Source organism: Melampsora larici-populina (assembly GCF_000204055.1).
Source record: "Melampsora larici-populina 98AG31 unplaced genomic scaffold MELLAscaffold_65, whole genome shotgun sequence".
Lineage (NCBI taxonomy): Eukaryota > Fungi > Basidiomycota > Pucciniomycetes > Pucciniales > Melampsoraceae > Melampsora > Melampsora laricis-populina.
The window spans coordinates 415012-430134 of record NW_006768829.1 but is presented as its reverse complement, the minus strand read 5'-3'; the positions used below and the strand labels follow the sequence as shown (position 1 = coordinate 430134).

The window sequence follows — 15123 nt, the reverse complement described above, 5'->3', positions numbered from 1 at the left end:
CAAATATCGTCTTCAGTACGAAACTTGTGGAATTATAAATAAAGATATAAAATTCTAATAAAAATAAGATTGAAAAACTCATGAAAATTTTCAAAAACAAATCTTCAATTACAATGCAGTAAAAAAAAATTGTTGTTCTTTTTGTAAAAGAGAGAGATAGAGAAAACGGGTCAATCAGGCCCCCCCAAGACTAAGGAAACGAGCAAAGATGACTATTGATTTAAATGACCTTTCAAATACACAATACATATAGCCCTCCGCACACCCAAATTCACATTCATTAAAAAGCAAAGCAATTTGAAGGAAAGGGGAAGAGAAAAAAAAGAAAAAAAAGTGACGTGGTCTTGCCTTGATCTTCAATGTGGAAATATAAGACCTTGCGCGATCCAGTCTCGCTTGCTCGAATGTAAAGCCGGGTTCTTTGTCGGTTCCTGGAAAGTTTCTTGGTTCAGTTTCCTTCTAGTGATGTTGTCCGTTCTCGAGATAATCTTGTTCATATTCATGATAGACGTCAGTTTGTGATGGATAATTCATCAAATGCGGTGAATTGAGCCTTAGGTTATCATATAACACATCAGGATTCGAGTGTGTCGCATTCGGGTTCGGGTTCGAACGTCTCGCCAAAATAGTTTGACGTAACTCATACGCTCTATGTTCTTCAGGTGTGAGCATCGGAATCGGGACCGATGGCTGCATTGAGCCGGAACTTGTAAGATGATGATCTGCTGTTGAAAAATTATTATAGAATGGAGAGGGGATGAAGTGGTTGCTGAAATCGGTTGAAGAATGATGATGACTGAAATCGGGTGAGAGATGAGCGTTAGGTTGAAAGAGTGGAGGCCGAGCCATGGCCAAGATTCGGTTGATCTGGAGACCGATAGGTGAGGGTGGTGTACCACTTGGTTTCGCTGGTAGTTGGGCGATCGATCCAAGCGGAGGGCTCGTCAATTCTTCCCTTGTTCCGCGAGGGGGATCCGGACTTGCTTCTTCTTCTTGTGGCGGGTCTGATGAGCCACCTATAGGGATCGCACTAGAAAAATCAAGTCTGTGGAAAAGTTTAAGCCTTCATCTGCAAATCAAAAGGTCCCGCAGAGTTTTGGAAACAAAAAAAGACTAACTTGGAAAAATGAACAGACTAAAGTTCGATATGTCATATTAGCAGCGGCACATCCTCATCCATTCAAGACAATGATCATAATATGAAGCCAGTCACTTCAATTCTATTGAGTGCTCTTATGACTTTTTCTTCTTTGCCCCATTTTACTTTTGTAGATGACGAGATTACCAGAAAGGTTGAAATGAAAGAAACTACGCACCTCAAACTGAACCAAACTAGCTTCCATAGGCTGAAAAGGAGCATTATCGAGAAGGACACGGAAGAAACTCTGAGCGATGACTGAATCTTTGAACTTGAGTAAACAAGCCAATTTCCGTTCATGCTCGTCAAGGAGAATTGTTCCATAACTTATATGAGACGGTTGAAAAATTCTGAAGTTTCTTGGTCTAGTAGGCACGATGAACAAGCTATGGAGTACAGATATATTCGTAGATGGCCTCAACGAACTAATCAGGACACCGGTGCGTTGCTCATCAGGTGGTAAGCGATTCTTGGGTGACGGTGGGCAAATGGGGTTTGATTTGAAACTGGTAGGTGTTGGTGGTCCGACCTCCTTGGTATTAGATGACGCTTCGTCTTTCAGGGATGCGTTGGCTGAATTGGTCATGGTGGATGATTCATCCGGAGCTGGATGAAAGGTGGATCCACTTCCGGTAGTGATCGTCCCATCACCAAGGCCGTTGTGTTTGTATTTGTATGTGCAATGTTTCCTGTGTAAAGTGATAGCAGACGAAGGTTTTGAGCATTAGCCAACGATCAGCGCAGGCAGACGACAGTGAATATATGAGGAATCAAACTATACCCGGGCCATGGAGCTCTATCTCGATCGACCACAACAAACTCCACTCTTCGTTCAGATGAGCTTTTCTGACCATCATCCCATTCATCTTTCCAACGGCGAATAGCTTTTTTCTCAAAGGTGCGAGCGTCTTCTTCACGATGGAACCTGAGCTCACCGCATATTCGGGAAGTACCTGCAAATCTGTATAGTGTCAGCTCATAGGGGATGGATGGATCTGTGTGTTCTCGGTAGAGAGAATCAGTCAGATGTTGATATACATCGAAGGGCTTCAACTCAAGACTTGATGGTAGATTGGATATTAATATAGAGATCTGTGTGGGAGGTTTGATGCGTAGGTTGTCTCTTGAAGAGTTTGTGTCGGGAACGTGGGTGTCTCTTGATCCCAATCGACCGCGAGTCTCGCTGTTGATGGGAGGTATTGCCGAGGCTGAATGCTGTGATGATGAAAAGTTGCGACGATGGTGATATTCTCGTGCGCTGTAAGGCGCACGGGGAGGAGAGTGTTGAGGTTCTCGTCGCCTTGAACTAACGCTGTGCGCAGGCGACGAAGGTCGGCGGTAGCCTCTTGGTCCTCTAGGCGGTGATCGACGGCGATCGAAGCCTGGAGGCGATCGAGAATACCTCATACTACGGGAATGCCTGTGCCGGGGGCTAGGAGGAGAACGACCACGACTGTGAGCACTCAAAGGGATGGGTGAATATCGACTACGTCTGCCGACAGGCGATCTTGATCGGGAGTAATGCCTTCTTTTAGGATGGCTCGAGTAACTTGCATGTCTCCAATCTGCTGATGATGCGGTTCTTGGGGACAAGACTCGGTCAGCTGCAGGTTTCTGATCACCATAGCGAGACGAACGATAAAGCTCAGATGATGAGGTGGTTTCAGGAGAACGCCGTGCAAGCTGAAGCGGAGGAGGATGCTGCATTTTAGGTATCGTACGTTCAAGTAAACTCTTCGAGGTCGTCGCTACGGTAGAGGCGGAGGTGTTTGCCAGGCCGAGGCGATCACGTAAGCCCACAGGGGCAAGAATGGATGATTGATGAGATGCTCCACTTGATGCAATGGATTGATCACCGATTCGAGCCAGTAGCGCGCTCTGCGCACCGTGTTGATCATTGATGGAGCGACCATCCCTGTTATCACTCTTCGTATCGATTCGATGAGTTAATGACGATGATGGGGCGGTGGGAAGTGTCTGATTCGGGACGGCAGACACAGATGGTCTGTGATGAGCAGAGCTCCCAAAGCTAGTGTTTTCCTTGGTCTTGCGAGTATGTGAATGAAAACTTGCATTCGAGCCTCGTTCATCTGCATCACCGTCGCCTTTGTTCATGGTGGGACTGATGTAACCATGGGGAGAACCTGTCTCCCGATGGTCTTTGGATTCATCAACCGTGTAGAGTGAATGTCGTTTGAGAGAAGAGACAGAGCTACGACGAGGACCTTCGCAGCCTTGCGATGAGACTCTACGAGAGATGGAGGATTGATCCTCGAGTGAGGTATCAAGTTCGTGATAACGATCATGATGGTCAACATGGGAATTAGGAGCTCGAGCGTTGCGTTCGGCAAGTACTCGACGGTCAGCATTAGAGTGAAGATGAGCACGGGGTGCTGTGGGAAGTGGGATACGATCAAGCAAGGACGGTTGCTGAATGGATTGGCCTGAAGATAGAAAAGTCAGACCAAGGAAACAAAGGGGGTCAACGATCGGGTTTCTTTTTGAATAGTTGAATCAAACGACCTGGTGAGTTACTCGTGGGATCAGCCTGATTCTGAGCTCCGCCTGAGATGTGAGATGGTTGATCAGCCCCCATTCTGGCCAAAAGTGATGTTCTTCGAGATAGGACATCTGAGCCTTCGACTTTGAGAATCCGTGTCGGATCTTCATCCGAGACTTCGCCGTCTTCCTTATGACCTAAAACTGGTGGATGTAGTGAGTGAAGACGCCCAAGCAAGATTCGAGGGTTAGATGCACGACCAAGCAGAGCATCGGCAATTGCCTCGTCATCATCATCATCATCACTGCTCTCATCAACATGAGCTGTTTCGATGCTGATACCGTTCGGAATCTGTCTTGATGGTTGTGGTGGAGAGTCAGATTGAAGTGGAAGTGGTTGAGGTGAGGGTTTAAAGCCCATTTCGGCGGTCGTTTCAGCAACTATGCTTGGATCGGTTATGTTAGATTTCTTGCTACCGGGGCCAAAAAGAGGTTTTTGATGAGATGAAGATCCACGGATTCGTAAGTCATCCAAGCGTTGTCCGTGGAACTTGGCTTTTGCTGGTCTTCTGAATGAAGTTGAACTGGTAGAAGCAGAATGAGGAGGAGGACCATGGAAGGTACTAAGGCTACCTTTTGGTTTCGTTAATCTAGCCTGAAGAGAAGAGTTTGAGTGAGGAGCCATGAAGTCTTGAAGAATAAAAGTTTTGAAATAACCACTTGAAACGAATCTGAGATTGAATTATGCAGGATGAATCGAATCGATTATCACTTGATAGAGTTCGTTTCAGATAAAGAAAGAAACCCTTCAGGCTTCATCAAATAATAGAAAGTTGAAGTAAAGGAAGGGTCAACAGGATTTCAAAATCCGAGAGTTGAGCATTTTGAAAGGGAAACACCCCAACCCCTTGAAGAACTCTTCACCCTTTCTCTCTTCTCAACAATTCAGTTGTCAATCATACAGGGGTACCCTAACCAATTAAGATATCAATTTAGAGCATACATTTGGATTCACTTAAACTTGTGATATCTTGAGCTCAGCATATGCAATGTTGAGTTGTTCAATTTTCAACTGGGAGTCCCCTCATATGCCTTGAAAGTCTATCATTCCAAATCTTCACTTGGATTACTACTACCAAGATTACAAGTCCAGCTAGCAACTTGAGGTACTTGAAGCTATCAGTGGGATTGCCAGTCTGGGGGTTTCCAAAGCTTTCCAAAACTAGGCACCAGCTGGGATGTCTTTGTGCTTTTGCTGTTTGACACCCACAGGTTCCTTTGAATTGTCATGTATGAAGTACATACTTCTTTCAAAAATCAGGAGACTGTACCTGACAAAACAGGGTGAAATTATTGGTCCAACCACCAAACAAGATATATATAGAGCAAAGTAACAAAGATAGGGAAGTTGGCTCAAATTTTCAAAACCCCACACTGTCACAGACAGTCTGTGTCAATGAGAGAATTATTCCAGACTTGCACAGTCTCATTGCTCAGAGTTGGGGCTTTTTCTAGAAGGAATTCTTGAAATCTATCTACATGATTGCCTACCAAAAATTAGATAAAAGGTTGCACTGATCTCTTGCCCAGATTTTGCATCAATTTTTGCCTGAGGAAGCTGAGCTGCTCTTTCCAAGAAATCAATTCAAACATTTAAGCATCAAATATGGACTCAAAAAGAAAGTAACATATGAAATTTCCATCAAGATCCAATCTTCAAGTCAGTTTTTGGCAAGACGGGATTGATTTTATTTTAAAAAAATTGATTCCCAACTTGCAATCAGTGCACAATCTTTGTTTACAGACCACATATTGATCATTGGTAGGGAAAGGGGTAGATGGATTTCAAGCATTCCTCTTGCAAAAGCCTCAAATCTGAGGTTTAACTTTGTGCAAGTTACTGCTTGGAATAATTCTTTACAGGCTTGGTCTGTTAGAAGCAATAGAGAACTGTTTGAGACTTTGTTGAGTTTGAACCACCCTTAAACCAAGACTTTGTGAATGTTCAAGATAGGTTTTGGAATATCTAGGTCAAGAGCTTGTCAGATATTTCTTTTTGGGACATTTTTTTCTGAAGAATCTATCATCTCCTTCAAGTTTCAGAATTTTGAATGTCTCACACTGACTTTGGAATCCTCAAATTGAGCACTATCTGGTGAAATCTTGTTGAATGATAGAAACAAGTATGAATGAAGGTATGGTGAAAGAAAGCTGATTGATCAATAAAAACATTGAGTTTTTGAATGTGAACCTGTAGAGTCAACTTTCAAATTCCAGGTCAAATTCCTGTTGGAAAATTCCTTATGCTGAAAACTTCACATTATAATATAAGGTCTCAAATTTGATCAGATCTTACAACTTGCATCTTGAGAATCTACTCCATTTGCTAAACTTCTAGCTCATAAGATAAGATAGACTTGGAGGAATGAAAAGATATATGCAGGAGAAAATTGAGGTGACTGGGTGTACAAGAGCTCTACCTTTTTGAATCCAACTTGTGTTTGATGTGTTAGAGGATCTTGAAACACATTCATCTATGTTTATCCTTTGAGAAAAAAATTACTCATTCAACTGCCATGGATCATGGATTATTGAGTTGATCTCAATGCATACTTTACCAAGAAGGCTGCAAAGTCTCTTACATTGTTCATCATCATCAGTTTTCAATATGATATAGACTTGCACAGTGTTTTCAGTGGTTCAATTCTACAATCCCTTGAGAATTGTGTTGATCTTTCATGGAAATAGTAAGTTTTGAGACTGTTCTTGATAGTAAATAGGACACATTCACACTACAGTACTTGAAATTATGGGCTAAAGCACATTTTTATTATTTTACAGTGGGTAGTTGTAAGTGATGTTATTATGGAAGTCAAATCAAATTACTCTGCCCAATGAATATACAGCCATCAACCAGTACAGACACACATTGAGTTGATGGAATTTGGCAAAACAAAAATGGAAGAGCTTATTTTGAAAATTTAGCATCTAGGCCAAAAGAAATAGATCTTTCTACATGGAACAGATTTTTTGTGTTTCATCAGCCCAAGCATCCACATTCTAGGCAGAGATCTTACCCAGAAATGTGGAAGGGGTTCCACAATTTCTAAAAAAAATGGTTTACACATTATAGTACCTTGTCTTGGATGCAATTTTTTCACCATGAAGTAAGTATTAGGTCCACTTTCTCCCCAAATATGCTTGTATGATTATCTCAAATCAATCTATCACGCCTTGTAAGCATTGATTTGATGCATTTACAATAATGTTGCTTTTATTGAATTCTATATGATGTACAACAGAAGTTGACAGGGGCATGAGGGATTAAACTTGTGTGGATTGTGGTAACCAATTTCTGGGGTATACAGGTTGCTCTTTACCACAAGTTACTTATGGCAGCCACATGATTTGAACAAGTATTGTCCCAAGGAAATGGGTGCCATCTACCATGAAAACTCTTGGCCAAGAAAAGTTGTGCAGACCAAGAATGGCTTCATTTTATCAACATGTGATGCAGCATGGTATGGCTTCATGTTGGTATGTTCTTGGTTTTATATGATGCCCAGTATTTTTTCCAGTCGAGCTTGAAGGGAACTGGTATAATGCTTCTCCCATACCAGTTTGTTCATCACCCACATCCATTAAGGTTAAAAGCTATCAGATGTTACAGGTCCCCAAAGATCACTTTGACATTTGTCTGCTTCCAATCATGAATCAGCTAGGCACCCAAAGGTGACACTTGCTGTCTGTGAGTATAAACTGGTATCAATTGGAATGAATTTTGAAGTATGTCAGTTGCACTATCTGAGTTCACATGCGCCAGGTGTACATGCAGTGGTGCTACAAAGTGGCATGCATGAAACAAGATTTTTGGTATTGCCAAAACTGGATGAAAGGAGATCAAGAATCAAGGACCCAACTTTAACAATAAAAACCCCTATGGGGAGCCTAGATTCCCTGCTACACAAGAAATTTTGAAGAGCTACTCCCAAATGAACTATAAATAACATAAATAGACAAAACATACCAAACATCTCTCTGACAATGTCAATTATACTTGATTCTTCTAAAAATGGTGAAATAAAAACTGGTGAAAAATCGGATGCCCTCATAATGTCTATAATAATAAGAATTGGGAATTGCAATAAAAAAATGATGACATAATTTGTGATCATACAGATGTAAATATTAGTGTGGATAAAGTTGTATTATAAAAGAAACATATATGTAGGAGCTACCCACATGACTGTTTCCCGGTCCTTGAGTCCATGTTCTGTTTTTGTTTCTGGTTCCTTCTGGTTCCCATGCAAGCTATAGTCAACCTCAATCTCAGTTTTAGTTTTTGTTATTAGTTTTTGATCAATGAAGTGCTGTAAATCCAATTGAATTTGTAGGATAGCAAGCAAAATAAAATCTTGATTTTCAGAAATTGATAAGTCTTTATAAAGTTCAATAAACTTTTTTTGCTATCTGGTCTTATTGTTTGCAAACAATTATACCTCTATTTTGGCATAATTTTGAGCAATCCACTTTTTTGGAAAGCACCTCATGCTTTTTCTATCTGTGTGTTTAAAGAAAGAAGTTTTATCTGAGTCATCATGGGCTGAAAACCTGTGGATGCTTTGACCCATGAAATTTTGTTGACATCTGGCTTGATGTGTGATATTTGTGCTCACATGCTGCTCTTTTGTTTTTCATATCAATGACTTTGACTATTGATGCTTTTAAGTAAAGTCTTTTCAGTTGTACCAAGGACCACACACAGTCAAGCCTTCTGCAGCCAACTTCACTGTGTTACTTTAGTATAAAATGTAGTGTTTTCCTTTTCAATAATGATCAAAAATGACATCCCCTTATCACCCATTGAATTTTGATTTTTACCTACTGGACAATTTTTCATCAAGCTGCACTGGGCCCTTAGTTGTTTGAATGTAATATTTACAGTGTCTTTCTGTTTAATAATTCCTCCATACCATTAACAGCATTGCAACAGGAAGCTTCAAGCTTTTCTTCTTATCTGTGTTAAGCCCAGCACTTGTCACCAAGCATTGCAGTACAACCCCTCATTCAAACATAACTCATTAATTTTGTGTTTTGTTGTTAATTATTTGATATTATAATTTGTTATTGATTTTTTTTCGTACTGTAAGAGTAGCAAAACAACCATATTTCAACTCATTCACATAAACAACAGCAACCAAAAATTGAATCCTTGAAATAATCACACTAAAAACCAAGAACTTTTATCAGATTAACTGTTCAAGAGATTGAGAAATCTTGATGTGTTTGAAGCTACTGTGTTTTGACCTGGGCAAAAAAATGCCTTCAACAGATCAAGAAGAGAAGGGTACTTGACTTGAGTTGAATTCCTCAAGCTAATTTCAAGATGGACAGATGATGAGTGATCTTTTGGTGTTCTTACCTTTTTCAAGGTGGAAAATTGGTTATTGGATATGGTGTGTGCCAAGGAAATTCTTGGGAAGAATTGAATAAAAGAGACCCTGCTGAAGATGAAGTCGACAATCATGCCTCCATATTTCCACACATCATCATCTTTTATGGCCTTTCTCTTTATGATATCTTTCTGAACATGATATTAAGCAATTTAATCCATTTGCAAATGAACAGAGTCATTCTAGAGGTTTAGAAGATAAATCTCATTAAAAACACATAGCAGGGAACTTTATGAACAATGCTCCAATTGATTTCCCTGGACCACACACATTTGGGACCCACATTGAAACCATGTGATTTCTTTGCATTTTGTCCCAAATTTTGACAACCACCAGTCAACTCACAAGAAATGATAATGTTTTGAGGCACACAGTTCGATTTTGTGCAATGGTATTTTGGTTGATGATCCCTACAGATCCCTACAGATACCAAGTCGAAGCTTCAGTATATGCTAATGGATGTAGCTTACTTGAGAGCCACGGGCTCTATCTTCTTGGGTCATGGATGATTGCGTGAAGATAATTAGGTAGAGAGGATAGCATTAATTTTAGTCATCCACTACAAACCACCTATATTTTTCCATTGAGATGAACTCTTCAGAAATTCAATTATATTTGGCTTATAAATTGGGTACATTCATCTGTTGACTCCATGGTTGAACTTGAGCTAAGTCTAGGTTTGTTGAAGCTACTCATCTGGGGAGGGCATGCTCGCCTGTTCTCTAGTCGCTATAAAAAGCAGTAAAAAATTAACGGATGTGGTAGCATTTGAAAAATACTAAGGTCCTGTCAGTGAGGGATCCATCATTCCTCTTTCAATTTCGTTGGGGGAACTACTAATCGTCGAGTAATTGCCAGTCTCGTCAATCGTTGCGGATATGTTCGTATGATTTTCTTGTTTTTCAGTTTGTCGTTTTTCTCTATCATTTTTCTTCTTGTATTCCACTCGGTTATAAATGGAGCACCAACCACGGGGAAGTTCATGAGCTTTTCAAGTCAGACTGTGCCTTTCATAGGCTGGCTTTTGTAGACTAGTCTCCCTGCGGAGGCAAGGTATGTAAATGAAAATTTAATGTGATATGGACGGACTTGCTGAAATCACCTCCCACCCAATCCCCAACTCAACCCAACCCAACTCTGTTCTTGTCAAAGATTGGATCTTCCCGGTCTTTTATACAATTGCTCAAGGAAGACTGACTGATACATCTGTCCTGTGACAAGCTCCTGTCGCACTGTGCATCGCAGATGTGCCAAATGCAGGAAATCTGTACAAGCAGTGTGTAGCAACTGTGATGCTCCAAGAACCAAGCCGATGCATTCCGCATGCCGCATGTGGTTCGGTGGAGATTTTCTTTGGTCGATACATAGAGATGAACCCTTGATGCTGTGAATATCACGCTCGAAGTTGTCTTTTTGCTGATCAAAAAAGAAGCCCTGAAGTTGAGATTACATAGGGTCGATTACAGCCGTGGAGAAGAGGATTGGTGATGATTTGCGTGTACGAACTCTTCCATGGAGAACCGGTTTCAGATTAGATTTGATCAAAAAAAAAACAGGTGAAAAAAAGAAAGAATTGTTTGATTTTGTGTGGACGAAAGTTCAAGTTTGATCGCTACGGAGAGAAAATTTTAACCGACAACCGAAGATAGTCAATAGAATTCCAATATCATAAAACTCTTTTCCATGTGAATTCAAGCTGAGCTATTTCCCTTTCCCTCTTTATCCCAAACCATCTCATCTTGTCCTATCTCTACCATTCGCACTTCATCAGTGTCTTCACCAAATTCATCAATCAACTTTTACACACAAACACGATCATCATGTCCTTTCGGCTGTCAGCAGTGCTTCTTTTTCTCGCACTGCCTATCTCGATCATTTCTCGGGTTGACTTGGGCGGTGGACACATGGGACTTGCGCAAACCGATACGTGTCCAAAGCTACCTTCCAGCTACAGCTGCACCGAACTCGATGATGACTGGCCAGATCAAGGCCTTAGCTGTCCTGAAGCACATCATGATATTCCTCGTCATACACTCGCTATCATGTCCGCTACGATGATCCAATTAGGAAAATACAAACCGTTGCAAAAGTCCGATTTTCCGGTAGACGAATGTTATACGTCGGCTCCCAATAGTACAACCACTGCTTTTGGCTTCATCAGCCAGGGCACATTTGACATGTGTTCGTACAAGTTGATTATCTTTCGCACTGGTCCCCTCTTCCTAAGAAGGAGACTCTCCATCTAGCAAAACCGAGCATGCATTCAAATTTACTGATGTGATTCTTTGGATCTCTCAAACTACCTGGCGAACCATCAACAGGGTTTTTTGCTCATGATAAATGTGATTGCGAACCTGGCAAATTACCTCAATGTAATGATCGAGCAACCGAAGCTCAAAAGTGCAATTTACGAACGTACGTACCACCACTTCAGTTTCGCGTGGTCCCCACTCACTTACCCAAAATGAATTGATGTTCCTTCCTTTTTTCGTAGCTTCACACTCTGTAAAGTTACCAAGAAAGGCTTCACTTGCAAACCCAAGTCAGTCTGGCATTCATTATTCTTCATCTTGAGCCCGATTCTAACCTAATGTTTATATTTGTTTGATGCAGGCATCATGATGGCTGGAAACCACTACCAGCCATTGAAGACAAAATCCAAAAAACTAAAGAACCCACTGAAATCGAAACCGAACCTGAAACTGTATTTGGACAGCAGCAGCAATCCTTCAACATTCATGATCGGAAATCTTTCTCCTTCATGTCAGGATGGTGGAAGCTCTTGGAACTTCTAGGGATCTTTGGTGTTATCTAACCATGAACTACTTCGAACCTTGAAGTTCTGTCCTTCAATTTAAATGCTCATCTTATTTATGTGTAACCCGCCCTTTATTCTTTACATTTCGTATGTAATCATTTCTTGAAGTTGTAAGATATTTTTCAGACGTTTCATGTTTCAAAAACCTCGTCAAACTATTATGACACCATGTTACACACCTGAGTTTTTGGGGATCCCAATGCACTATTCCTCTAGCTGTGTGCCTCCGGGTGAGATTTTGAATTTCCCAAGACTCCACATGAATCTAGATTTCTGCCTGCATTGCTTCTGAATGGGCGCGCATGATATAACTCCTTCATCGCCTGATGAAACTATAGTAACATATAGCTATGTATAGCGCGCACACCAAGTAACGGTGCAGGCCCTTTGGCCAAGTGGTAAGGTGTTCTCCTCCGGCCCCGCGGGGGATCGCAAGAGAAAGATCGCTGGTTCAATCCCAGCATGGGTCGAATTTTTTGCCGCCTGGGGGCTGGCGCGATCTCAGGTCTTTATAGCCGAACCCTCTAGCTTTTATCCGAAAGGCGTTAGTTGTCAAATACCGTTTTTGTACCCTAATGATACCTGGATCCCAGATTATTTGAGGATGATGTAATCGCCTTCCTCAATGGTATAATGGATGCTCAACAAAAATATATTTCTGATATTCTACTTGGCAAGATCAAGCTTTATCTCTACATCTACGTTTGCAAATCTATTTTCGGCTGTTTGATATCTCCCTTTTGTACAAATGAAAGATAAGTAAAAGGCAAGGATGCTGACAAGATTTCAGGACATGAATATGAAAAAATGTGCGATCAGTGATAGAAGAATCTCAAAAAGATGAAGGAGTGGAGACTGGACTAGATGAGAAACCGTCATATTGAGACATTTCCCAAGGTCTTCTCAGACTCGATCAGGTGTCCGCCTGCCTTCTCCAAAGCCTCAGCACAAGCATGATGACGATTCAACAAAGCGTAATATAATGGAGTGTGTCCGAAATCATCTCGAAGATGAACAGATGCACCATGATCCAAGAGGATCTCCAGATTGCGAAGTCGACCATGGAAAGCGGCTACGTGAAGGGCAGTCTGACCGAGGCCAGTGGAGGCACGCTTGTTGAGGGCTCCTGCTCTTGCTCCCGCGGATATCAGTCGAGCTAAGGAGTCATCCGAACGACCTGCTGCGGTTACAAGTGCATACGGGATCAGGTAGTTCTCGGCCTGCTCCAGTTCTTGACCGCTGATCTGTGATCGAATGAGCCTCAGTCCTACGTCAGACGCATTGGCAGTTCCTTGAGGCAAGGAGTCGACAGTCGGCTCAGCCTTTGTGTTATGATTTGGTAAGGCTTCTGAATCCATCGGTGCGATCAACACGCGTGGAATGGTGGGAGTTCGATCAGTCGGTATTGAAGGCGCAGACATCTCTTCCGTACCGTTTACTGGGTTTTGATTCTGTGCTCGATAATCATGACTAGCGTCTGCCAAGTGACTAATCAACCACCTGAGCCTGTCGTGCGAGGGCTCAAATTGAATGCGTGCAGGTGGCGTAAGCTCTCCACGCAGAGGCTGACCAATCAGTTCTCGTATCACCTCGATCGAGAGACCTGGCTTCGACAGAAGATATCCTAGCTTTGCTAATGCACACTACGATGTCGGCACGCCTCGCATTAAATGCAAGTGTTGTGAATCAAGGTCTGATTTCAGTCTACCATTTTTATCTGAAAAAGAAGATGATGATATGATGTTTACCTCAGTCGTCATATCTCTTCCACTGACAATCCCGTTTGCAGCAAGGGCCCTTCCTGTTTCATAAATATCGCTCGAAACTGTTCCCTTGGTACATTGAGTCACGTTTACAATTACCACGCCACGATCTGACGCCTCCTTGAATGCTTGGAGTAGTTCCAGCTTTTTAGGCGCATTTCCTGCTCCAAAGGTCTCCAGGACAATGCCCTGGAGAGGTGGCTGGAGAAACGCTCGGACTGATGCCGGACTAATGCTTGGGAAAATCCGAAGAACAGCTGTCAAAATATATAAGAGGAATCCAAGTAATCAACATGGTGGAGTGACTTGTGAGAACAAATCAATCAGTGGCTGGACTCATTTACCAACGTTTCCACACATTGCATTATGAACCTTAAAGGCTTGTCGATCAATCGGCTTGTTGACCAGATCCCAACGAACTTCCACGTTGCAGCCCACTTTGACCAGTGGTTCAAGATTGAAACTTTTGAACGCATCAAATTCAACGCTACTAAATTTCACCGTCCGATTGCCACGCCATAGCCGATGATTAAAATATAATGCAACCTCTGGAATGAGGTAGCTTCCACCTATCTGTAGTGCTCCCAATAGGTTGTCAACCGCGTCGTTCCGTGGATTGGAAAGTGGTATCTGAGCACCTGTCAAAATTACACTCTTGCCCAGATTTTCGAGTAGGAAGGAAATTGCGGAAGCAGTGTAGGACATTGTGTCTGTTCCATGTAGAATTACAAATGCATCAAAGGCATGATAATTTGATTGTATCGAGTGGCAAATTTGTAAGTAGTCGGAAATCTCGATTTCTGATGAATCGATCAACCTCTCGTATTCCAAGATGGCGTATCTGCGATTGTAACGAATGAATTGTCGGACGATCAGGAAAGAGTGAGCATAATTTTCAATTGTTGCCTTCTACCAGTTGAGAGGTCTAGAGAATGATAGGCCTGACCTGATCTTAGGGCACTCTGGACTCTCAGGCATCACAAGGCTTTCTAGCCATCTGGGACCTGCATCAGTGATGACCTGAAGTTTATTCATATTGCTTGCAGATGCAGTCTCAATCTTTAGACTTTCGCCATCCTCTGATCGAGAACTGGAACCACAATTGAACTTGGAACAACTTCCAGAATGGCTTCCCGTGGACGGTGGTGTGCCAGCAGGTGAATTTAATTGCCAATTGCGAAAAGCATCAACCGATCGACTATTAGCCCCGAGGGAGCTGGAACTTGGATCATGGAAGCGAGGCTGAGATCGCAAACTGCAAAGCAATCTTTCAGCTGGGCTCATAAACAGCAGAAGTGACGAAAGACTTACTGCTCAGTCAAATATCCAGGTAGCGGACTATAGCCCTGCGAGCCGGAAAGCATGCCGATGGTGCCTATCATTCAGGTTTGTACAACATTTTCAATCACTCTATCCGCCCGTCTTTCACTGTTCACAGACTCAGTACTGACC

The 15123-nt window shown here is 42.1% G+C and overlaps 3 protein-coding genes across 3 annotated transcripts; 1 reads left to right on the top strand and 2 right to left on the bottom strand.

Moving 5' to 3' along the window:
- Positions 1-459: 459 nt before the first annotated feature.
- On the bottom strand, positions 460-4322 carry MELLADRAFT_112410 (uncharacterized protein; the record flags this gene model as incomplete). Its single annotated transcript, XM_007416876.1, has 5 exons — positions 460-1030; positions 1119-1135; positions 1317-1827; positions 1920-3582; positions 3626-4322. 5 exons carry the CDS (start codon positions 4320-4322, stop codon positions 460-462), a joined length of 3459 nt encoding a protein of 1152 aa, XP_007416938.1.
- A 6355-nt stretch (positions 4323-10677) lies between these two features.
- On the top strand, positions 10678-12090 carry MELLADRAFT_73322 (uncharacterized protein; the record flags this gene model as incomplete). Its single annotated transcript, XM_007416847.1, has 5 exons — positions 10678-10775; positions 10862-11271; positions 11412-11505; positions 11585-11632; positions 11704-12090. The coding sequence occupies 4 exons, from the start codon at positions 10911-10913 to the stop codon at positions 11903-11905; spliced, it is 705 nt and encodes a 234-aa protein (XP_007416909.1).
- Positions 12091-12783: 693 nt separating this feature from the next.
- MELLADRAFT_40047 (uncharacterized protein) lies at positions 12784-14511 on the bottom strand (the record flags this gene model as incomplete). Its single annotated transcript, XM_007416824.1, has 4 exons — positions 12784-13139; positions 13380-13551; positions 13657-13928; positions 14016-14511. Coding segments are annotated over 4 exons (1296 nt in total), but the record flags the coding sequence as incomplete, so codon positions are not given.
- Between the last annotated feature and the right edge of the window lie 612 nt (positions 14512-15123).